The sequence below is a fragment of the Chlorocebus sabaeus genome, chromosome 8 (genome assembly GCF_047675955.1).
Source record: "Chlorocebus sabaeus isolate Y175 chromosome 8, mChlSab1.0.hap1, whole genome shotgun sequence".
Lineage (NCBI taxonomy): Eukaryota > Metazoa > Chordata > Mammalia > Primates > Cercopithecidae > Chlorocebus > Chlorocebus sabaeus.
In genome coordinates, this window is record NC_132911.1 from 123316612 (window position 1) to 123342595 (window position 25984).

General features: G+C 38.0%; 1 protein-coding gene and 1 non-coding gene across 9 annotated transcripts in view; one reads left to right on the plus strand and one right to left on the minus strand.

The window, feature by feature from the left end:
* ENPP2 (ectonucleotide pyrophosphatase/phosphodiesterase 2) overlaps nt 1-25984 on the minus strand; it is a 118763-nt gene that overhangs the window by 62640 nt on the left and 30139 nt on the right. For 6 of the 8 annotated variants that reach the window (XM_008001434.3, XM_008001433.3, XM_073018329.1 and 3 more), the window contains exons 1-5: nt 19586-19714; nt 19263-19365; nt 8187-8342; nt 2467-2592; nt 260-320 (exon numbers count right to left, since the gene is read on the minus strand). In XM_008001434.3, coding sequence (XP_007999625.2) covers nt 260-320; nt 2467-2592; nt 8187-8342; nt 19263-19365; nt 19586-19618 — 479 coding nt within the window. In that variant the 5' untranslated portion in view covers nt 19619-19714. Of the gene's footprint in view, nt 1-259; nt 321-2466; nt 2593-8186; nt 8343-19262; nt 19366-19585; nt 19715-25984 lie in introns of those variants that run through there. The other 2 variants (XM_038000189.2, XM_038000187.2) reach the window with 1 other exon arrangement.
* On the plus strand, nt 12365-12442 carry LOC119624960 (small nucleolar RNA SNORD55/SNORD39). Its single transcript, XR_005241120.1, has one exon. It is a non-coding gene; the product is annotated as a small nucleolar RNA SNORD55/SNORD39 (small nucleolar RNA).

Consider the following 25984-nt stretch of genomic DNA (forward strand, 5'->3'; position numbering starts at 1 on the left):
TCTTCAGCTGAGGTGGAACATAGGGGATGTTCAGACCCCAGTATGTGCAGAGATGATTGGAGAAAACTGGGGGAAAGAAAACTGTCACCATTTCAAGACGTACCTTCAACCTTTTGACTGATGAATTCCTCCTAAGTACTCATAAGTTTGCCTGTATAAGAGGATTTCAGCTTCATGTTGTTTCTAAACACTTTTCATTTCCTGTGAGAGTTTATCAGCTAATACATAAAACTTCAAAATAGTCATAAAATACACTTACCCTGCCGGGCATTCTGGAGCTTTTATTTCCTCACAGTCATCATCAACCCAATGGGACTCTCCTATAAGGAAAAATGGGTAAATGTATTGCTGAATCTAATTACAAATGCCATGCCTTGAAGCTCGTAATTCTGGGATCTGTGTCTTGTTTGATACTTTCTTTATGGGATATCACCAAAAAAAAAAAAAAAAAAAAAAAAATTCTGAAAAAAACTCTAGTTTCTGGTTTGGCTTATAAAGTACACCCATACATGATGGGAAAGCTAAGATTTAATAACCGCAAGTGGTGAGGTGTTTATTTGAGCCTTCCGAGTCTAAATGGTTTGTAGATTAAAAAAACCAGTGGCGTCAGTGAACAAAATTTCATGTTTGTATCCCTCCAGAAATAAACTGTTTGGTCATTAGATGGAACATTCTTTTCTCCACCACTGGAGATCTCAAAGACATAGAAAGCTGGCAAAACATCCCTTTAGATGCAAAAAAAAAAAAAAAAGAAAGAAAAAGAAAAGAAAAAAAAAAGCTTAGAATCTATAGAGATAATAAAGGGAAGATTACAATAGAAAGATTATTTGCCAATAAATCTGCATACAGCCTTTGAATTTAGAAAGGAAAAAAAATGCTGAATTTCACTTTTTATCATTCACCAAGATCTAAGAGAATACACCTGTCTTTCCTGAGTTACCACTATTGAGAATAGAGAACAGAAAAGGCCTCCGATAAAAAATACGCTTTCCTTTGAAGAAAATAAAAATTATCAAAAAGAATTTGCCTTAAATTATTTTAAGACAGACAAAAGTTACATGTCCTGAACAGAAGTAAAATTCGTAACCAACACATTGGAGAAATTGCTCCCATGTAAAGAGAACTGGAAATCTTCTCTGGTCAATAAGACTCTAACTACTGGACAATGGGGTAACTACTATACTCCTTAAAATAAAGAATATTCAGTGCACATATAGTAACCCAGAGCACACATGTGGGTCTCACAAAAGTACTGAAACTAGAATTTTACACCAGTAAAAGCCAATGCTTAATGATTCAATGATCAATGATACCAAGGGCTTCTTTTTAAAAAAAAAAAAAAAAAATTATTTCTAATAGCCTTTGTGGCTTCCTAGTACACTTACTGCACAGGAAAATTAAAAAGGAAAGGGAAATAAGTTCTCAACCAATGTTATGCTTCAAAATAAAAGCATAATTATTGGGTAGGGGAAATTAACAACACAATAATTGTATGGGGAAATTCTTCAAATATATTAATATAATACCCACTTGCCACAGCTAAACACCTTACATATTGCAGAACTGACTTGATTTTTTTCCTGAAATCTTTTAATGAACTTCTTCTTAAAAGTCCCACATCAGAGATAATGAAAAGGACTTGATTTAGAAATTTAAAAAGTGACTTATGAACAATAGATAAAGATTCTTGGATCTTCCCATCAACTTCTATAAGTGGGTTGCATGGCAATTTAAACCCATTAAAGAGAGTAAGTGCATCTTTTGTATTTTCTGTAGTCCATTGTCTATTGTTAATTATTGGAATAAAAGCATCATATTCCACAATCAACCAGACAAAGTCAACACTCATGCATATATGGCTTTGGGATATAACAGGAAATGCTGGTCCCCTCATCCCCTTTACCAGCAAGTACCCCCATCCCTGGGCCGTTGCCAATGCCTTGGTGAACAGCTTACAACCAATGGATGAAAAAGCCCTGGCCCCTTGCCTCAAGAGTAGCGACTTGGATTTACTCTTCAGAGCAAGCAATAGAGGGAGGTGAGGCTAACCAAGAGCACGTCCTCACTTGCCTCTCCACACTCCTACTTCCCTATCCTGTTACCCTTTCCTCTGACATGGTTTTCCTGCAGTATATCCATTTCCTCAATTAACTGCACGTACCAAATTCCTGTCCCAGACTCTGCTTCTAGAAAACTTGACCTAAAACCAAGACAGGAAATTTAGAAATCTCTTCATTATTATGGTTCTGTCTAATTAAGAAATTCTGGTTTCTTTCCTTTTTACTTCAGATCAGTGAAATGCAGAGTAGCAAAACTAATGAAGAAGCATGAGAAATTAAAAAGGACAATTCATTCCTTCCTCCCACACTCATATCCAGTGTGGTCTATTCCTAGCATCCAGGATCTCCTGGAGCACCTCCAGTTTTTATTCTTTTAAAGCTCAGGCCAATCCAAAGAAACACGTACCTTTGCAAACCACTTGGTAATTGGTACAGCAGTCTCCCCTGGCCAAGCAGTCCTCCGAGCAGTGACAGGCATTTTCTTCATTTCTGACTTCTCCACATCTGTCCTTAGTACACTCCCAGCCACGGGCTAAAATCATCCCAATAAAACATTTTCACTGCTGCACACTAACCAAATGAAAGAAGCCACAATTGCTTACAGGATTTCCAATGAAGAGAGCTAAAATCTCACATCATTTACTCTGCTTGTGAAATCTGAGTTGGCTTGAGGCCCAGAGGACATTTGGAGAACTTACAGATAAGATGAATTTCTAAGTTTTCAAATCAGAGAACAACATCACAATGCAATTGGGTTCCTTTGGAAAAACGGGGCCCTGAAAGGCAAGCAAGTATCCCTACCGTTCTCCAATTGTCCTAAAGGATCCAACACATTTATGGCATCGAAGGTTTGTGACAGGGCTACCTATTATTGTAAGGACAGCCTCTACCGCTTGGCTCTTTTACTTTCTGAAGCGGATATGCTTAGCTTTATTTTTATTTGATGTATGTATTTATTTTTGACAGAGTCTTGCTCTCTTGCCCAGTCTGGAGTGCCATGGCGCAATCTCGGCTCACTGTAACCTCCGCCTCCCTGGTTCAAGCGATTATCCCACCTCAGCCTTCTGAGTAGCTGAGATTACAAACATATGCCACCACACCTAGCTAATTTTTGTATTTTTAATAGAAACGGGGTTTTACCATGTTGGCCAGGCTGGCCTCAAACTCCTGACCTCAGGTGATCCTCCTGCCTTGGCCTCCCAATGTGCTAGGATTACAGGCATGAGCCACCGCGCCCTGCCTAAAGTAGCTGTGCTTAGCCTTAATCAGTGTGATTCAAACACAAATCACAGGACAACTACATGGTTTCTATCTGCACCTGGAGGTTAAAGTCCTAACTAGGATGTGAAGAGTATAAAGGGGGCATTACGATGTTTGCTCAAGATTCTAACCACTGACCAAGTGTGGTGCTACCTACAAAGACAGGTCAGAGTTCCTACTTTCAACAAGCCAAGTAAATGGGTTACAGATTTCCCTCTGATTGAGGGCTCACTGCTTAATTCTTACATTCAGAAAAACAACCTTTCCATTTTAAAAGGAGTGCTGTGTTCTGACTTTTTCATCTGCTAGAGTGTAAGCTCCATGGCAGGAAAAGTAACACCTCTCTCTTCGCTCTTCTATTTCCAGTGGCAGATTGCAAACCTGGGAGGCTGTGCCTGGCACCTGCTAGGTGTTCAATGAATATGTATTAAATTGAATTGGAAATGACTATGCAGATAAAATATAACTCTTTAAATTCAAAACTACTGTATTGAGAACTTTCATAGTTAATTCATTTACTCATTGACTCTTATACCATGTTTTCCATGTTCTCGGTGCTAGGATGTCATAAAGAACAGGAGAGACTAGGTCTGTCTTCATGGAGCTTATACTCCCATTGGAAAAGACAGATCATAGGCAAGTAAACAAGCAAGATCATTTCAGCTTGTGCCAAGTGTTGTGAAGGAAGTAACAGGTGGCACTGATAGAGACAGACAGGGTGAAACAGGGTGCTACTCCAGGAAGTAGAATGGTCAAGAAAGGTGTCACTGAGCTAAAACACATATGGACACTTCAGGTCTTTATCTCTTAAAAGGTCATAAGTAGAAAGGAATGATTTTGAAAGCAATCCTGCCTCTTAGTAATATTCTACCAAGAGAAACTATTGTTAGGTGAATATATTAATAAAGAGATATTACGGGCCGGGCGCAATGGCTCATGCCTGTAATCCCAACACTTTGGGAGGCCAAGGTGGGCGGATCATGAGGTCAGGAGTTTGAGACCAGCCTAGCCAACACGGTGAAACCCCATCTCTACTAAAGATACAAAAAAAATTAGCCGGGCATGGTGGCACATGCCTGTAATAGCAGCTACTCAGGAGGCTGAGACAGGAGAATTGCTTGAACCCAAGGGGCGGAGGTCGTAGTGAGCCAAGACCGCGCCATTACACTCGAGCCTGGGCGATGGGGAGACTCTGTCTCAAAAGAAAAAAAAAAAGAGATATTAGTTGTTTGGCATAAGTGCTACCCCTGCCCCTTTTGGTCAATCATTAGCCAGAAAACTATGCAACTTCTATTTAATTTTTATTCTTTTAGAATTATCCTTGCATCCTGATTCTGTTCTCTGATATTTTTTGTTGTTTTGTTTTGTTTTGTTTTGTTTTGTTTTGTTTTGTTTTGTTTTGTTGAGACAGAGTCTCACTCTGTTAGCCAGGCTGGAGTGCAGTGGCACAATCTCAATTCACTGCAACATCTACCTTTCAGGTTCAAGTGGTTCTCCTGACTCAGCCTCCCAAGAAACTGGGATTATAGGAGCCTCCCACCATGCCTGGGTAATTTTTGTATTTTTGGTAGAGATGGGGTTTCATCATGTTGGTCTCAAACTCCTGACCTCAAGTGATCCGCCTCCTTCAGCCTCCCAAAGTGCTGAGATTACAGATGTGAGACACCATGCCCAGCCATTCTGATTTTTCAATATCCCATTTCCATTCCCTTCTCTTCTCGAGCAGATTAAGTGCTTAGAATTGCTTTTCCCATGACCTCCTCTTCCCAAATGATGAGCAATTTTCTAAGGTTGCTTTGACTAGAGATATTGTGGGGTTTTTTTCAATTCAAGGTGATTCTATCCACCAATAAACTTTTATTCCAATCCTAATTCCATAAGAAAATCATGTCTACATCACTTACAAAAGAATATCATTACTAATAAGCTATGTTTATTGAGGAACTATTATGTACGAATGAAATAAAAAATAATTCCAGAATTTAAAGTGAACTATACAGAAAGGACAAGTCAGTCATCTGTGTAATTTTCAAACATGGGAATAAACATAAAAAATATTTAACCTTATTGGAAAATAAGGAGGAGGTCACCTACCAGATTATTTTAAAAATATTTTTAAAAATAAGAGTATTCAATGCTGAAAAGGAAGTGATGAAAGGCCCTTGTGTCATTTGGTAGAAACATAAACTTTCAGAAGTATAATTCTGTAATGTATATTTAAATTTTAAAAATGCATATATACTTTGACCCCAAAATCCCACTTCCAAAAACTTATCTTAAGGAAAATAGGCATAAGTATGAATATGCATAAATTATATTCATTGATACACCATTCATAATAGCAAAACTCAGGGAAATATTCATTTAATTACTCAATGAATTAGGTTGCAACAGTTCAATGGAATACTACGCAGCCATTCAAAATGATGATGTGTATAAAGATTGATTAATACAGATACTTTCCCACACATGCATATATATATACATACAGTTGGAAAAATATACATACACACACAGATACATACTGAAAACACACACAGAGTTATCGAAGTTTCACGGAAACACTGTGGTTGTTTCTAGGCAGTGCTCCCTCAGCAAAAGAGAATCTCAGAGACTTGTTTTTCTCTGCGTCCTTTTATTATTATTTGAGATTTGATTCCTTCACATTCAGGATATGTTATCTTTGTACACAGGGAAATGGACTATAAGATATTATTATATCCCATCCTTAAAAAATTGAGGAACAAAGGCATGAACTACATTCAAAAGAGAGCTAAGCTAGAGTCAGGGATTCATTGTATTTTGCAAAGAATTCTAAGACCAGGAATCCAGAAGCTTGATCTTACATGCCACAGACAAGATATTCAAGGTAAGGAGGAAACATAAAACATTAGTAAATTCCTTAGTGCCAAGCAAACACAGATTGCTGGCTTGAAATAATGTTTTAGAGCCAAAAATCTCTGCTGGAACATCTGTTCCATCTATACATTCAGCTTACAATAGTCCCAGCAATTTAGTTTGCAGACCCACAACTAAAAGAAACTGGGAGAAGTTCCAAAGGAAAGCAACCCCCAAAAAAGTGGTTAAATGGTTGGAAAATGTATTCTGCAAAAAACAGCCTAATGAAGCTGTTCTTATTGCAGGATCGTAGGAGGAAAACCAATTAGAACTAGTAAGGAAGTTTATGTTAGATTTCATATAAATCAAGAGTTACCACTTAAGCAAAACACGGTAATATCTGTTTCTAATGATAAACATTTGAAAGATCAAGCTAACAGCAATGATAGTAAGAGTTAGGCCTTTGAAAGAATTGTCTAAGCATAAAAGTCCAAAAACAAGAAATATCTGGCCAAGGAAACTGTGGAAACTGCTTCTGGTGATGTCAAGAACAGGATTGACTGTTGTCTTTCTCAGACAGTTTGAATATGGTGTTGTCCAGAAGCATGGTGGATAGCTTACAAGATATCTAAAAAATCCTATCTGAAATACTGGGCTTTGAAAACCTAGTAGGTGGGATGGCAGAAGTTCTCAGAGGTGTTTTTCTCAACTTATGTGCATTCATTTTTTATTTTATTTTATTTTTTATTTTTATTTTTTATTATACTTTAAGTTCTAGGGTACATGTGCATAACGTGCAGGTTTGTTACATATGTATACTTGTGCCATGTTGGCGTGCTGCACCCATTAACTCATCAGCACCCATCAACTCGTCATTTACATCAGGTGTAATTCCCAATGCAATCCCTCCCCCCTCCCCCCTCCCCATGATAGGCTCCGGTGTATGATGTTCCCCTTCCCGAGTCATACAGAAGCCTGTATATCCTAATAACTGTTCCAGTACAAAAGAAATGAAAAGAAAGTCACAAAAAGTGTGGAGGAAGATTTTAGAGCTACCCAGAGTGTGAAACTCCAAATAGAATTCCATAACAATTTTCCGTTTGCACAGACAGTAGGGATTGACAGGCAGACTAACAGTTACTATACAATAAGATGAAGTAAAACAAATGCTAGAAGCTGGCTAAGCAAGAAAAAAAAATTTTTTTAAAGAATATATACAGGCCAGGCGCGGTGGCTCACGCCTGTAATTCCAGCACTTTGGGAGGCCGAGGTGGAAGGATCACGAGGTCAGGAGATCAAGACCGTCCTGGCTAATATAGTGAAACCCCGTCTCTACTAAAAATACAAAAAATTAGCCGGGCGTGGTGGCGTGCGCCTGTAGTCCCAGCTACTCAGGAGGCTGAGGCAGGAGAATGACGCGAACCTGGGAGGCAGAGGTTGCAGTGAGCTGAGACCATGCCACTGTATTCCAGCCTGGGTGACAGAGCGAGACTCTTTCTCAAAAAAAAAAAAAAAAGAAAGAAAAGAATGTACACAATTAGGCTGGGCACAGTGGCTCATTCCTATAATCCTAGCACTTTGGGAGGCCAAGGTGGGAAGATTGCTTGAAGCCAGGAGTTCAAGACCAACCTGACCAACACAGTGAGATGCTGTCTCTTAATAAATAAATAATAAAAAAGAACATACACAATTTGAGCTCACACGCCCTAGCAGTGAATGTGGGAATTGACAGCAAGAGATAGAAAGGAAGACGGTGAAGACACAAAAACGAAAACAAAAAAAAAAATTTCCAAAACCAGTACTTCATGACTGCAGCTGCAAAGAACCTCGCTCTGCTGGATCTTGTGTGGAAACAATGGTCATTGGCACAGGGTATGCTCTTCATACAACCAATGATCATTCAACAAACGAAACTAAAATCCACAATTTGGATAGACCAAAGCAGGGTGGCCACTCCAGGATGCATACAATAGGAGGCAGTCTTTCAGCCGTCTACTTGAAGGTAGAGAGGACTCATTAGTTACATACCTGTCTTCAAACAGAGCTCATCAAAGTCATGGCAGCAACTGGTGTAGCTCTTACACAAGTTGTCACAGCGACAATCAGGAGGTCCAGCTTCTTGAAGTTCAAAGCACCTGCCCTTGCAAGATCCGGAGATGTTAGTCCAGGGGGAGTCCGATAGCACTGCAAAGAACAAGAGGCAAAGACAATGAATTGGAGAGTGGTCGTGTCACCACAGAGAGGTGGCACTGGGAAGCTGTGTGATGTGATGCTGCAGTGGACTCTGGAGGAGAAGACTGGCTCCATTACTTGCTACCCACGTACCCTGGGCAGGCTGCCCAACTTCCTTGTTCTACGATTTCCTCATCCGTAAAGTGGGGGACTCATAAAAAAAGTAACTCTATGTTGAAATAAGAATTAAATGAATCAATCCATGTAAAACACTTAACCGCATGTCAGACATATAGAAAGAGTAACAAGTGTTGGCGATTGGTTCAATTACTATTTATAATTATTATTACTGCAAATCTGTGATGGTTAGTGCCCCATGGGTGCTAACGATGACCACAGAGAACATACCTTGATCTATATCCTTAGAAACAAGAGAGCATGTCCCTATTTAAAAATCCAAAACTTTTTGCAAGGAAAATTCAGCTCAAATGTTCCAAGAACAGACCGAATATATGAGATTGAAATAGAAGACTTTTACAGTTTCAGCTGGTGTTTTACAAATACAAGCTCTACAATCTCGGCTTCTCAAAAAAATCTTCCATCAATATTTTCACATGAATAAGTGTATGTAAAAATCAAAAGAATCAACTAAAATTTGGGGGAAAAAAGGATTCAGTGAGATAAAAATTCCACAAATTTGTAATATGCACACAATATAGTTTCAAAATTAAATGGAAGTTTCATTCTCAGTACTGCCTAAATGATAAAATAGCTAGGTATTTTATTTGGTATAAATTTAATCATATGTATGTAGAACCTACATGAAGAACATAAGAAAACTCTACCAAAAAAAAAAAATTGTAAATCTAATTAAGGTGGGGGGAGGTGCCTCATGCCTGTAATCCCGGCACTTTGGGAGGCTGAGGTTGGTGGACCATCTGAGGCCAGGAGTTCGAGACCAGCCTGGCCAAAACAGTAAAACCTGGTCTCTACTAAAAATACAAAAATTAGCCCGGCGTGGTAGCAGGGGCCTGTAATACCAGTTACTCAGGAGCTGAGATAGGAGAATTGCCCAAACCTTCAAGGCAGAGGTTGCAGTGAGCCGAGATATCTCTCTCTCTCTCTCTCTCTCTCACACACACACACATATACACACACGCACATATATATATGATCTAATTAAAATGAAAGACATACTACCTTAAAGGTAAAAAAATCAATATTATAAAAATACTAATTCTTCCCAAACAAACCTGAAGACTCAATGCAATCACAGCCAAAAATATTGAGAGTTCATGAAACTTGAAAAAATATTAAACGCTTATTTAAAAATAAAATATTTTAAAATAGAAAACCTCTTGAAAGGAAAAGTAATTTGATAAAGACTACATAGCAAAGTATATTCTGAAGTTAAATAATCAAAGCAGTTTGATACTAGAAAATAAGTAGATTGGCCAGGCGCGGTGGCTGAAGCCTGTAATCCCAGCACTTTGGGAGGCCAAGACGGGCGGATCACGAGGCCAGGACATCGAGACCATCCTGGCTAACCCGGTGAAACCTCGTCTCTACTAAAAAATACAAAAAAACTAGCCGGGCGAGGTGGCGGGCGCCTGTAGTCCCAGCTACTCGGGAGGCTGAGGCAGGAGAATGGCCTGAACCCGGGAGGCGGAGCTTGCAGTGAGCTGAGATCCCGCCACTGCACTCCTGCCTGGGCGACAGAGCGAAGACTCTGTCTCAAAAAAAAAAAAAGAAAAGAAAAGAAAATAGATTAATGTTGTGGATGGGACCCCATCAGTAAGTAGGGACTAGAAATAATTAAGTTAGAGTCTCATCTCAATATACAAAACAATTTCTGTTAAATGGAAAATATAAACAGTCTTATAAATGTTTCTAGGAATTAAAATTTTTGTAAAGTAGAACGTAATTTAGAAAGACCTATCAATATTTTAAAATGCTTATAAATGTTTCACCCAGAAATTCTATTACTAGAAATTTACCATTTACACATATTTGCAAAATTTGCCAAGCTACATGTACAAAAAAATGTCCATTGTTCATTGCAGCCCTTTTGTTACAGGTAGAGACCCTGAAATCAATCAAAGTTGTTTTTCCCATCAAGAAAGAAAGAATCACTATATCCATAAGTGGGCTATTGCACACCCCTTAAAAAGAATGAGTCAGATCTGTGTAGGCTAATATGGAAAGATCTACAAAAGATATAAATAAGTTGTTTAAAGAATAAATACAGGGTAGAGTGCTATATATTAGACTTTGTGTTTAAAAATAGAGATAAACAGGACAATAAGGATAGAAATGAAGATAGAACTAAAAACAGAGCCAGAACTAGAGACGAGTGAGTGACAGAGTAGGGCAGAAGGAGGGAGAAAATGTCCAAGTTTGTGTTACATTTTTAAAATGCAGGTGTGAATAAATTTTTTCCTTCTGTAAGAAACAGCTTATGGAATTACATTTAGGGAAAATGAGAAAGAGAGGAAGAAGATTTTTACCTTCCTGTTTGAAATTTCTAACATTCTACAAGTTTGCATGTAGTTGCCTGGTCTTTTGTTTGCTAACTTACCTTCTCTTTCCTTCTCTCTCATTATATATACATACCATACAATATATGTGTGTGTGGGTACGTATACTTATGTACAAAATATATAGTGTATAATATATGTCTGTGTGGGTATATGTACATATGTATGAAATACATGCCATATATGTGTGTGTGGGTATGTATATATGTACAAAATACATATCATATAATAGATGTGTGTCTGGGTATGTGTATATATGTACAAAATATATACCATATATGTGCATGTGGGCATGTGTATATATGTATAAAATATATACCACATAATATATGTAAATATCCTAACAAATATTATTGACATGAGATTTATAATTTTTCTTATTTACATGCTTATGAATTTTTCATTTTTAGAATTCATATGTCTTACTTTTAAAATCAAGAAAAAGCAAGAAGCAGGAGGAGAACAGATGTTAAATATCACTTCTAGGTTCTCCCAAGCCATTTGTCTGAACATTCTTTGTCCTTTGTCCTCATTAAAGTCAGAGTCATCCAATCCCAGGCTTTAAGGCATCAGATCAGTTCAACTAAAGCAAACAGATTGACCAGACCATGAGATGTGAGACACTTTTGCATGGTTGTTCCTAGGATGTTGAAAGATATACAAACCATACCAGTTCAGTTTAGAAAATAATATTCATTTCCAATGCAGAGGTCCATAAACCACATTTTTCTATTGTCTTTGACCAACCTATCAACAGTGCATGCTGAACCATAAGAAACCATGGAGGCAGGAGGGGTTGAGAAGTAAAAAAAAAAAAAAAAAAAAAAAAGAAAAAAAAATAGAGAAAGTCCTACAGTAAAAATAAATATAAGGAAAGTACTTACAATAGAATATTCCTTAAGGATACCACTTAGATAAACTCATTTCAACATCTATCTAGTAAATTTTCAGTAGAATTCATTCCCATGAGCTGCTTAAATAAATAAGCTTAAATAAATAAGCTTAGCTATGCTGATAGCTGAGATACTTCAAAGAGATCTAAAGGCAATTTGTTTACAGATGTGCAGTGTTCCTGTATGCATTTGAAATTGTCCTGCAACCATGCGCCTTGCTTTCCTTCATCATAATCATCTCTTCCCTGTGTCTTTCATTCCTTTTTTTTTTTTTTTGAGACGGAGTTTGCTCTTGTTGCCCAGGCTGGAGTGCAATGGCGCAATCTCAGCTCACTGTAACCTCTGCCTCCCAGGTTCAAAGGATTCTCCTTCCTCAGCCTCCTGAGTAACTGGGATTACAGGCACTCACCACCACACCCAGCAATTTTTGTATTTTTAGTAAAGACAGCTAATTTTTTGTATTTTTAGTAGAGACAGGGTTTCACCATGTTAGCCAGGATGGTCTCCATCTCCTGACCTCGTGATCCGCCCGCCTGGGCGTCCCAAAGTGCTGGGACTACAGGCATGAGCCACCACGCCCGGCCTATCTCTTTTAAACAGAGTGAGTGTATGGTGACACCTCAGTAATGCCACACACTCCTGTGTGCAATGGAAAAGACAATCTTGATGAGTTGAGTGTACAAAAAATAAATAAATAAAATGATTAAATTAACAAATAAATAAAATAGAACAATAGAGTGGAATATTCACTCTGCCTTTCCAGGGTCTATTCCATCCCAGCCATCTTCTTTCATGACAAGCTCTAGTCCCAACTGTTTTCCTAGGAGTACTGCAATCCACCCTTATATTCTTTTTTAATCATTTTTTTATGGATGAATAATAAATAGAGGTACATAGTTTTGGGGTGATAATACATTCATGTAGTTGATAAAAATCAAGTCAGTATACTTGGAGTGTCCACGTTCCCTGTCCTTCTCCCTGCACCCAGCCTAAGGTGTTTAAAATCAAGAAAAAGCAAGAAGCAAAAGGAGAATGATGTTAAATCTCATTTCTAGGCTCACCCAAGCCATATATCTGAACATTCTGCTCATCCCTTAGTCCTTTGTTCCTGCATGCGTTTGAAGTTTTTAGGACTTCTCTCTTTATTGTACCTGATGTAATGTCAAGTAGGGAAAGATTATCTGATTTATTAGAAGTCTGAGTTTTAAAATCTGTTGTCTTCCTTTACTTGACCTAAATCAAGAGAACATTGATATAAGCACTTCAGATGCATAACTTATTGAGAGGTGGGATGAAAACTGAAACATCAATGAACCTGTGGTATCCCAAATTTTTCATCATTATTGAGATCACCATAAAAACTCAGAAAACAACTAAAACAAACAAACAAACAAACAAACAAAAAGTACTCTCAAATGTATCAAGGCAGAAATATGTGATAAGTATGAGACTTGGAATTTCTTATGAGGTATTTGTTAATACCTTATGAGATTCAAATTCTATTGCTGTCTTATAAATTACATGTTTAACTAATTAACACCATTAAAAATGATGTTATTTTACTTCAAAGATGCAAGTCAATTCCAGAATCTTGAAAAACAAATGTTTATAGTTTTATATAGTGTTCTTTTTAAAAATAGAGACTCAAATTTTAAAATACACATATGTACATATATGACATGTATAACAACAATGCAATGCATTTCTTATTTTTCACAAAAGCATAATTTCATGATTTAAAGAAACACCAAGGTAAAACGTACTTTATTTCATTCAAATTCATAATTCTGACAGAAACAGGTACAATTACTTTTACTTAAGTCAACTTAATGTCTAAAATATTCCATCTTACAATATGTATAAAGAGGTAGGGTTGTAGAATTCTTGTGCCAGCCGGGCACGGTGGCTCACGTCTGTAATCCCAGCACTTGGGGAGGCCAAGGCAGGCCGATCACCTGCGGTCGGGAGTTCGAGACCAGCCTGACAAACATGGAGAAAACCTGTATCTACTAAAAATACAAAATTAGCCGGGCACGGGGATGCAGGCCTGTAATCCCAGCTAGGGCTGAGGCAGGAGAATCGCTTGAGGCAGAAGTTGCGGTGAGACGAGATCATGCCATTGCACTCCAGCCTGGGCAACAAGAGTGAAACTCCATCTCAAAAAACAACAACGAAAAAAGAATTCTGGTGCCATTTGTTCCATAATATACAAATAATAATAATGATTTAAATTATTGGAAGGAGCCTAACTGATGACAAAAGTTATAGCCAAAACACTACTTCATCTTAGGATTAATCATATTTCCCTCTAAATCCCCCCCCCCTACAAGATGCAAATACTCAAATCTGGATGATGGCCAATAGAAGAGGCAGTATTTAAGTCTGGAAACATTTAGCTTAGCCTAAAGCTGGAAGGTTCTTCTAAGCTTTGTCTGCTCCTGTTTATGATACTGCTGTCTATCTGTTCCTCCCATTCTCCTTGGTTCTTAGCCCAGGTGTTTCCTGAAAGTGAGAGTAAAACCTTAAAATGTGTTACCAGCTGTGGTTATACCACCTCCTCTTCTCAAGAGCGTTAAAACAGGACAAGTTCCCCTGTGTCTGCTGCCCTGTTTGAAGCATAACCCACAGGGCAAGGCAGAGGACAGTGTGCATGGCATTCAAGATGCTGCCCAGCTCTAGAATTAATACTGTATTATGTCTCTTCTGGAGTATATGGTTCATTCTTTCTGGTCATACTTTTTCTGTATTGAATTTGCCATTTTTTCTTGATGCTTCTGACCTCACTTGTAGTAAATAAAGCTTACACACAGGCCTACATGTCAGTATCTTTGCTTCCTAAAGACATCACTTTTTATAAACATCCATTACTGCAACATCACTGTTCTCTTCTCTTCACAGCTGCTAGGCCAGATTTCATAAACTTTTTTTTTTTAATAAATAGGTCCACCTGGGAAGTTTTTAAACACCCGTGCTTTCAAAACATTTATAAATACAATGTCCTGACCAGGCTCAGTGGCTCATGCCTATAATCCTAGCAGTCTGGGAGGCCAAGGTGAGTGGATCACCTGAGGTCAGGAGTTCGAGACCAGCCTGGCTAACATGGTGAAACCTCATCTCTACTAAATATACAAAAATTAGCCAAGTGTGGTGACGGGCGCCTGTAATCCCAGCTACTCGGGAGGCTGAGGCAGAAGAAGCGCTTGAACCTCGGAGGTGGAGGCTGCAGTGAGCTGAGATCACGCCACTGCACTCCGATCTGGGTGACAGACTGAGACTGTCTCTCTCAAAAAATAAATGCATACATACATACATACATACATACAATGTCCTCATATAGAGCTCACAAACTAGAAGGAAAAAAAAAGATTTCTATGTAATTGAAGTTAAAAGTGAAAAACTTTAATTCAACATCTAAACCACTTAAATAGAATTGAATGGTCATCAGTAGCATAAATCTGAATGATTTGCACATCTGCTACCAAACAATGAAATGTTGTCATTTGAAATTAAAGGTATTGTTATCTCAATAAGGTATAAGTTTAAACACTGGCCTTCAAACCTAATTGAAGATTAATTAAATGCATTATCATATACTTAACACCTTACAGTTCTCATCAGCCTTAAAGGCATTTTCAAAAACTTTTTCAGATAAATAAAAGCAACTTTATCCCCGTTTTCCTGGTTGGAAAATTAGATCTCTAGGCCTTGTATGAGTTAGCAAAGGCCTGGATAAAATTTTAGATCATCTCACTGTAACTACAGTATTTTTTTCATTAACAAATGATTTTTTCAAATTTTTGTACATAGGTTTCAAATTTTAGAAGTTCTTTTCAAAATATAATTTTGGGGAATATTTGCTGATTTTATTGATTCAAAAATCTAGGCTGAACTTCATGGAAGACTGAGGTTTCTGAGTATGTAAACTAGATAGAGGAGTCTCTACAGTTTTCAGATAAATGAAAAATCAATACACTACAGCTGCATTTAACAAAGAACTGAAAAATCTGTACCCTCCTTAGCTTCCAGTTCAGATAATTTCATTCCATTGACTTAAACTCCCCAATTTCTACCTGAAATTTCACATAAAGCCCCATGAGAGGATATTCCTCACGACACAGTTTTGCTCACCGAGCAAATGGCTGATCTATGTTCCCTTTACAGTTTCCTACAATCTCCTGTGCCAACATTTAAACAGCTTTTCATTGTAGAGCAAAATTTCTAAAATTATCAAATGAACATAAACCTTCTCACTTCTAGTACCATTTTCTGATTTCCCTATGATTCTCAAAGAAAAGCTTTACCCATAAAGTTGTTAGAGACAGTCTACATTTCATATGAACCTATGAAGTTCATTCACATACTTTTCAACTTTCCTTTCAAGCCACTAAAAACAATGATGAATTAAACTGAGCTTTTGAGTCTCTGTTAGCCAGCTATTCACAAGCTCAGAAATTTTCTTTTGTCTTTTAATAATTAAATTACTTACATATCAAAGAGGATATTCTATTTCCACCTGGAGACAGTTTCTAAATCACAAGTTTCAATGAAATAGACTCCTGCATAACATCACAAACATACACACTGCAAGCACACGTGGGTACACAGACACCTGTAGACAAATAAATTCTCTTGCAGTCTTAAAGGCAAATCAAGTGGGCCACCTCAGACATATGAGACAAAGATGTCAAACTAAATCACAGGTTGATATTTTCTTTGAAAATTTATTCTAGCCATCTCACTATCTCATTCACCTGAATGCCCATTGTATTTACCCAACAGAATTATAAGTAGCTTTTCCCATTTCATGTCTCCTAATAAATCTATAAATCTTTTACGACCTGGTATAAAAAATCCTGTTCAGCCATTATTTCCTATCCTAACAATAAATCCAGATAACAAGTGTGTTAGTTAATTAATTATAACAGTCTGTTTGCACTGCCACAGCCTTGAAACTAACACCCCAGTCCATAGTACAGCAGCGAGGGTATCCATGTGTGCAGAACATTCTCAGCTATTGTTGAGGACTCTGAGAAGCTATGGTTACTAAACAACTGCATGCTTTTGAATGGTGAATCTCCCTCTGATCAATCCGAAGCTAGCCATATATCACTACCCTTTGTGTTCCTTCTATTTGTTGCACTCTTGGAGCACTGAGCTTCCCAGGATTTCTTTGGCGCCTAAAAGTGTTGTTGGAAATAGGCATGGCTGCCTCCCCTCCTAGTGTCTTCTTCTTACAGGCTTATAAAATTCACCCAGTATTTTCTGATGGGAAGGCTTTTCTAATTGTCAGAATAACCAGTCACATGTGTCAATTGAGAGAGATCCTTTCTAAGCATATGCAGCATTTAAAAAGATAAAGATATTTCCACTGTCTACAGTATGCTTTTACCTAGTTTACTAAGTACATCTTTGATTTTTATGCAGGAGAAATCAACCACAGTTCCTAAAAAGCAGATAAGCTACATCAAAAGAAAAATTAAAAAGTGTTCAGGCATACCCAAACCATACAATTCAGAGTTAAGTTGCATTGTATTCTAAGACTAAGCTTCACATAGTTAAAAGTTTAATAAATTATTTTAGATGATATCATAAAGGCCTAAAATAACCAATGGCATAATTAAATAATTCAAGGAGCAAATTTGTGTGCATACTTAAGACCCTTTAGGTTTACAAATTATAATATAGACTATATTATTTTTCTAGAAGTGGCATTTATTCATTAGTTCGTATAGCTATTCTTATAACGTGGAAATAATTTACTATACACAAAATATTTTCAAAGACTAATAAATCCAATCTATACTTTTCAAGTTTTCCAGTAGTGAGCACACACATTCAAGAGGCAATGAAACAGAATAATTCCTGGGATTTTTTTTTAATCCAGAAAGAAAAGTAGAAATCATCTAAGTCTGCTCCTCATTGTACCGCTAAGGCAACAGACTTCACAAGTGACTTGCCCAACACCACACAGCAAGTTACAGGACTCCAGGGGACCAGTCTAGGATTTTAATGACCGTTTTCCAAAAGAAGTCAATTTTTAAAATAATGAGTGACTCAATTTTGCATTCATTAAGGAAACAGCATTTAATTCTTTCAATCTCAGTTTTAGCCAGAGTAATATATTAAGAGGAAACAGAAAAAAAAAAAAAAAATCCCTTTAGTGTTCATTGAAAAGAACCAGAAGTTGGCTCTCAAGTTGTTAGCTTTCCCACATGACGATGCTAAGGATCTGATTCCCCTGTCGGTTCAGTCACAGTCAGTGTTAATGGGAGTGAAAAAGAGGCCTTTGAAGAGAGCATTTGCTACTAATAAAAACAGCATTCTCTAGCTCAGTGATCCACTGTCCTCTGCCTCCCCAACAGAAGACGGCTCATTTTGTCCATTTGGCTCCCTGGGGCTGCAAGTTTTATGATCTATTTTCTCACTCTTCACCCCAGCCACACCCCACTTCAATTCACTAACTCACTTCTAATATTATTCTTTCAAACTACTGGCATGATTCAAAAGTAACTTAATTGATGTAAGGAAGATTTAGTATTCCATCAATGTATGTGTCCTAACTTGGTTAATAATAAAATTTCAAGCTGGCTAAACAGAGGCACATGATGGTTAACAGTCAGATCAAGAAATACAGAGAAACACAAAATTCACAGGAAGACAGACAAACATGCTGGGATGTCAGGAAAAGTCCAGAAAATATTGCTCCCTAGAGTGCCCACTACTTAAAATGTAATTTTTTATTTCTAAAACCATCATGAGCTCCAATTTCCAGGAAATTAACCAACTCATTACTTAAGACCTGGTCAGTTAAGCCCCCTCTGTCTGCACAAGGAACTCCTTTATGAGAACACTATATGGGAACACTACTTACCGTGTAGTGTATTGTAAAAAGAAACTCTTTCACTTTGGTTCTATTAAGTCAAGGTACACTATTAAAACTTATCTTTCATTTGCCAAAAGAAAACACAATGAGGACAAATCAATCTTGAAAACTCTTTAAGCACCTCCTGTCTTTTATGGTTTTTCAATTTTAAGTAAATCTTAAAGTCCTCAATTTCTGAAGTTTCATAAAGATAGCTCACTGCCTTTTGTACTTCCATTCCTTTTTCCTATGTCAGAACTTTCTGGTGGCAAATACTACATCCTATATTATGTGACAGCAAATCAGACTCGGGTAGCTCCAATATTAAACCAACACCTGTTCTCACCACTTCTACTTTAGCCTTGTCTGTGAACAAGAGCTTTAATTGTATCCTAACATTTACAAATTTGAGTACAAAAATGGAAATAGCCAGTTACGAAACAATCATAAATGTTCTCTAATGAAAACCACACTCTTCCACCTGAATTATACACATAAGTGGTTTTACTCAGAGAAATTTAGGACTAACTTAGTTATACTATAGACTGTATTAAAGATAAATATTTTAATAAGCTTACATTGATTACACGGTATGCAATATTTTTAAAGAATTGAAAATGCAAATCATTTCGACACTTACCTGTAGGAGGACCTTCCTCCCATCCTTCTGCTCTCTTAATTCTATGTGCAGTGAATCCTAAGCAGATATTGACTCCAATGGCAAAAGTGAACAGGGATATTATCTAAGAGAATAAAGAGATCAGGTTGTCAAATACAGCTGGACAAGACTAAATCAAATTACACGAAGGCGATTCAAATGGCTTCAATATCACCACCAAATCCTACCACTTCCAAATTGCATAATAAGGTGCTATCTTAATTTGCACAACAAAAAGGAAAATGCCAGTCAGTCACTGATTCTGAAGATCAAGCATGTCCCCTGTCATTCCTCCGTTCTCCCACCTGACACGACTGGAACGAGCTCTTCCTTGCCATGTCGAGGATTCTTGGAAAGCCCTTTGCAGCGTGTTCTCTTTGCCTTCACGGAGTGCACTGGTTTGGGGCTCCGGGTTTAGTCTATTAACTGTAAGCAATCCCACCTGGGAGGTTGACAGACTCCTCTGATTTGTCCAGAGCTTGATTACATCACAGGGTGTTCACAAATCGCAGCTCTGAGCATAAGAGGCTTAAGCTCTCATCCCCCCCGCCATCCCCGCCCCCTTACAGGTCCCTCCCCTAACCCACAGACACTTTCATGTGGTATCCTCTGGCAACAGGAGGGTTTCTTACATTGCCGTGGCCCAAAACAGTGCATGTTCATTTTCTTTTCCTCACAAAAACATGATTTGTCAAAAAGAAACCAAATGCATTTCATCCCATAAAAAGGAAACAGAGCAGTGCACGGGCTTTCCAAACCAGCTTTAAGCTTTTAAGGTTTACAATGCAGTCATTCAATGGCGTCAACCTCACCGCTTTATTTTTTTAAGCAGGAAAGTTTTATCCTTTATAAACCTAATAACGTTCCTGTCTTTCCTATCTATTTATTTTGCTGCCAGTTTGAGCGACCCTGTCCCTAGTATCATATTCTCAGCTACTTCTGCCTCCTTGAAAGTTTCTCATGATGAAATTTCGCAAAATTGTAACTAGCATAAAAGATAACATTATTTTCCCCATGCTGTCGTTCAAGTTTAGAGAAGTAACTTTTATCAAAATACTGGAAGTGCCAGCCACGCAGCATAAAGTCCTTCTGCCCTGGGAGGACGGACAAAATAACTTTAGTCTCTGCTTCTTCTTCCCGAAAAGACTGTCAGCTTGTTTGGGGCAGGGGGTGGGGGGGGTGGGGGGGGTGGCGGGGGGGTGAGGGGGTGGGGGGGTGGCGGGGGGCGGGAGGAGCGGCGGGGCACGGTGGGGAGGGGGGCGGTTTTTGAGACGCGGATGTGTGGGGGGAAGGGGATGGCCTGGGAAGCTTTATTAGCAATTGAATTTAGGAAGGAAATCTCAATGGCAGCAATAATTGAAATGTAAAGAATTGTCTCCCTAGTTATTTCTTGGTTAAATGTAGCCACCAAATACTGTGTCCTTTGAGGCTATTGTGGCTACTAAAGTTTCTTTACTAAGCAATTTGGCAACCGGCACACTTTCAAAAGAAAAAATCAAGGCCTCTAAATCGGAAAGTTGTTTAAATATTACATGCCTTCAGGATTCAAATGAGGGAAGATTTGTTTTTGGCCTCTTCCTCAGCAGGTCCAGAGACCATCTTTCTTGCACAGCGCATGTGTTCATGTGTAAACAAATACGAGACTTAGCATGCAACAAATTACTAACAGAGTAGTGGCTCTGCTCAAATAAAACATGATAGCACAAAAGCAAAAACTTGTTTATAGGGGGTTGTATAGTAGGCCTGGGTTTCATTATAGATTCTTAGAATCTAGTAATACCTAATTGAAAAGAAGAAAACATATATACTGCCAAACTGTTAATTGCCTTTCTAAAATCCTTTTAGTTTTGCACTCTTGCAAAGAGGACAGGCTTATACATTTTTATATGTAAGCGTCTTGCTTTTGTCTGTATGCCATACTGAACAAATCTGGAGTAGGGTATTTAGCAAGGCTTATAAAAGATGTCAACTCCATGTAAGATTTTTCTATAATTTATGTTAAATTTCAAGATACAAGCCTGTCATGATAGAGGAAAACAATAAACCCCAAAGAAAAATATCAAGGCAATCCTGTTATTTCATTATATGCCACAGTGCTCTAAATGTTCTAAAAACAAAAACAAAAACAGCCTCTTCTTTTGCCTCACCAGAGTCTAACAACTTTTGACTTTGTCTGATTATATTGTATAAACCTACCTAGAAGACAATGAGGGTTCCCTTGGGAAAAAAGAGTTCAGAAGCTGAATATCATCCATTTATTTTTCTCATATGCAGACTAGCTGTGCAGGGGAAAAAGCTGTAATAGCCAAGTTGATCTGCTTGTTACCCATTATCCAAAAGAGTTGACCTCAGCCACTATTTCTTTGTTTTTTGTTTTTGTTTGTTTGTTTGTTTGTTTTGAGATGGAGTTTCACTCTTGTTGTCCCAGGCTGGAGTGCAATGGCTCCATCTCGGCTCACTGCAACCTCCCCTCCTGGGTTCACGTGATTCCTGTCTCAGCCTCCCGAGTAACTGGGATAACAGGTGCATGACAACACGCCCGGCTAATTTTTGTATCTTTAGTAGAGACAGGGTTTCACCATGTTGATCAGGCTGGTCTCAAACTCCTGACCTCAGGTGATGCACCCACCTCAGCCTCCTAAAGTGCTGGGATTACAGGTAGGAACCACCGTTCCCAGCCCTCAGCCACTATTTCTGTTAACCATTCTGCCAAAGAACTTTGTCTTTTACCAGCTTGTTGTGCATAAGGAACATGTTAACATACATACATGCACATACACAAGCACACATGTGCATACACACATCATTTTGCCACAGTTAAACAGATTTTTACTACAAGATTTTTGTTATAAATTAACTGTCAGGAGAATGACCAAGATGACCAAAGTCCCTACCTCGACTATCATATTAACTACAAAATAAAATTATCCCTCATTACCTAAAACTGAAAAAAACAAAAAAGCCTACTAATGCATAAAGTAGGTTGAGAAATTCAATTAAAATGACTGGAATTTGTCCAAAACCTTTTGTAAGAAAACAAATTACCAGAGGTTCACTTGCTACGATGTTTAAGATTTTGTAGCCGGGCGCGGTGGCTCAAGCCTGTAATCCCAGCACTTTGGGAGGCCAAGACGGGCGGATCACGAGGTCAGGAGATCGAGACCATCCTGGCTAACTCGGTGAAACCCCGTCTCTACTAAAAAATACAAAAAACTAGCCGGGCGAGGTGGTGGGCGCCTGTAGTCCCAGCTACTCGGGAGGCTGAGGCAGGAGAATGGCGGGAACCCGGGAGGCGGAGCTTGCAGTGAGCCGAGAGCCGGCCACTGCACTCCAGCCTGGGCGGCAGAGCCAGACTCCGTCTCAAAAAAAAAAAAAAAAAAAAAAAAAAAAAGATTTTGTAATAAGGACACATGTGGCTGGCTCAGTAAACAAGAAGCGCATAAGAAAGACTGAAAAATTAGCTTCCAACATGGTTTATTAACCCAGCCATATTTCAGAGAACACTGCCCCCTGGCAGAAAAAAACCTAGAACTAGAAACAAATCTTTCAACAGTCTCAGTCCCTACAAATCATTCTGTGGTTTTCAAACTTTATTGGGCATCAGAATCACCCCGGAGGCTTGTTTAAAATGCTGAGGTTTATGCCCTGCTTATCAAGATCCTGATTCATTAGGTCTGGCAGGTGGAGAGAAGAAAGAGGAGTTTAGAGGTCAGACAAGAACTGGCACAATAGGTTACTTCGATGAAAGTCAGATAAGAACCACATGTATGGAGATAAGACCTGGTTCTTGCAGCAGATGTGATTGACTGGCTTCAACAATTGTGGTCTGGCAGGAAAATTCAACCTAGGGATAAACAAAAACTATGTTTCCCAGATAGGAAAAACTGACAGCTACAGGATCATATCCACTGAGAGGAGGAACTTGCAGTTAGATCATCTGAGGTCCTCCTGATTTCAGACATCCAGGCAGCACATAATATAGAGCTTTAATTTTAGGCCATGCTCCACTTGATGCCTTGAACTATTTATAACTGCATGATGACCTGAGACTTCTAGGAAATCTAGAAGTTTTGCTTCTCAATTTCTCCATTACTTCCTTCTTTGGGGTTTAAATGACTTTTTGGTATACTTTTTTGAATATCCATTTTCAAGCTCACCACTTCTTTCTTCTGCCTGCTCAAATGTACTGTTAAATCACTCTAGTAAAATTTTTTATTTAAGTTAGTGTACTTTTCTGCTCCAGAATTTCTATTTGTTTATTTTTTGAATTATTTGTTTACTGACATACTTTGTTTAGGGAAACTGTTCTCTTCATTTGCTTTACTTTTTGTTCATGTTTTTATTTCTAACTTTTTTAATATGCTAATGATGGTTGACATAAAGCCTTTGTCTAATAAATACAAGATCCATGTTTCCTCAAAAAAAAATGATAAGTACCACATTTAGAGAAGTAGAACATTATAATAAATTACTTTGAATTAATTTGTTTATGCCTTGCATATTGAATTGTTTGGTCTAATTCATAGTGGAATTTTAATGTTATTAATAGCATTCACTATTAATTGGACATTAAAGTTTAGATCTCTTAAAGACAAACTATGGCTTTTCCTCCAGGGGACTCATCTCCGAACTGTAAGAAGCAGAGTAGTATTTTATTTACTTTGCTGGTGACACAAAGCAGCAGTGTGTGTATTGCTTAATTGTAATACAGTACTTGCATTTATATAAATGCACAATCTATTTTTTCATGAAATTATTCTATGAGTCCTTGTTCCCTAGCCCTGATGAAGATAAGAGGGCTTGAGGTTAACAGTGAGATTTGAAAGATAAGTGATAGAGGGTTATCATTCTTGCTTCCTGAAGTAATTCATTATCATGAACTGATTGAAACTGTATGTACATCCAGAGTTTCTCATTATGCAGAATTGGCATCACTCAAGTTAACATTATTCCCAGAATAATCCTAAGATTATGTATGATATTAGACAATTATTAACCATGTCATTTTCTGTAGTATCATTTAGCAATAACTATAGCACATACACCACAAAAGTAAGAAAACACCGTATATAGTCTTCTTATTCTATCTTAAAAGTCTGTTGTCTTGTTTTTAAGTTTTGCTGTGGTTGAAAGCTATTAGAAAATTCAGATTAAAACTGGACAACAATCTTTGCAAAAGAATTTACTAGTCTAAACTGAGCAGAAAATGTTGATGGCTAATAGAGGGACAGGCTGGCTCAATTGCTCCCACAATCCAGGGCTGCAAATATGTATAAGTCTTACAATTACAATTCTAAACCACAGAAGCAAAGTTTTATGGTCCCACAGGATTCTCCAGCAGAAGAGCGGCATATACCTGTCCAAATGCAAACTAGCCTGTGCTATTCATTGTTACACAATCGAAAGCTGACATCAACACTGTTGCATCTTTCAATGATTTTAACTTACGGCATACATGTTATGCATTACATTTATTCCCTATGGAATCTAAGTATGAGTCCCGACACCAGAACAATCTCTGCCCTGTGTGAATATTGCACAAATATTCATTAGCTTCTACAATGTACCAAGCACTCTTCTGGGAACCAGTCGTACTATGTAGGGAGCTGGCCCACACATAGCTCCTACTCTTCACATTCATCAAGCAGGCACAGAAATAAATGTAAAGTTACAACTCTGGAACATGAAGAAATACAGGGGTAAATCACTATTTGGGCAAATATCATTCAGATTACCTAGTCAAGAGAGTCAGAGAAGAATTTGTGGAGTAAGTGTTCATTGAGCTGTGATTGGAAGGGTGTGTGGGAGTCAGTAACCAGATTAGGAGAGGAGCAAAGAATTCCAGACAGAGGAGAGAGAACCGACAAAGATTCTGCGTAAGATGGAGGCATGGCACATCCACAAGACCAAAAAGCAGCCAGTCTGACTAGCGCAGGGAGAGCAAAAGTTAGTATAAGAGAAGTGAGACTGGAGAGGTTAACAGAGGCCAGTCATGTGGGGCCTCTGAGGTCATGTTAGGTGATATTGTCTTTATCCTAAAGGCAACAAAAAGCCCTTCAAAGGCTTAAGCAGGGGGAGGCTTAATCAGATTTTGAAGCATTAATCTCTGTACGGTGTAGATATGAATCAGAGGAAGTCAAGAATGGATATAGTAGATCAGTTTGGAAACTTTGGCAGTAAGCCAGACAAAAGATCACGACAGCTTGCACCAAGGAGGCTATGGCAGCGTGGAGAGGAAGACAAGTGGGGGAGTTAAGAAAAAAGACTTGTTAATGAACTGGATATGGGAGTTGAAGGGCAGAAAGGTATTAAGTGTGACTCCTGAATTAATAGATACTTAATGATTATGATAACCATATATATACGCAGTAAAGTCACTTCTTTTCAATTAGATCATAAGAAAGATATGGAGATAGGTATCCATTTGCTAACATCCTAGAATTAAATAGTTAAAATAAGGCACAGAGCTAATAGCTTTAAAACACTTTCTGCTGTGACTGGAGATTACTAAAATATATATGTGTGTGTATATATATACACACACACTCACACATATATATACATATATACACACACATATATATACATATATACACATATATACACACACACATACACACATATATACACTGGACTTTAAACACTAAAAATGTATTTATTCATATTGAGGTTTTAAAAAGCATTCCCCCCCAGGAAATAACTCA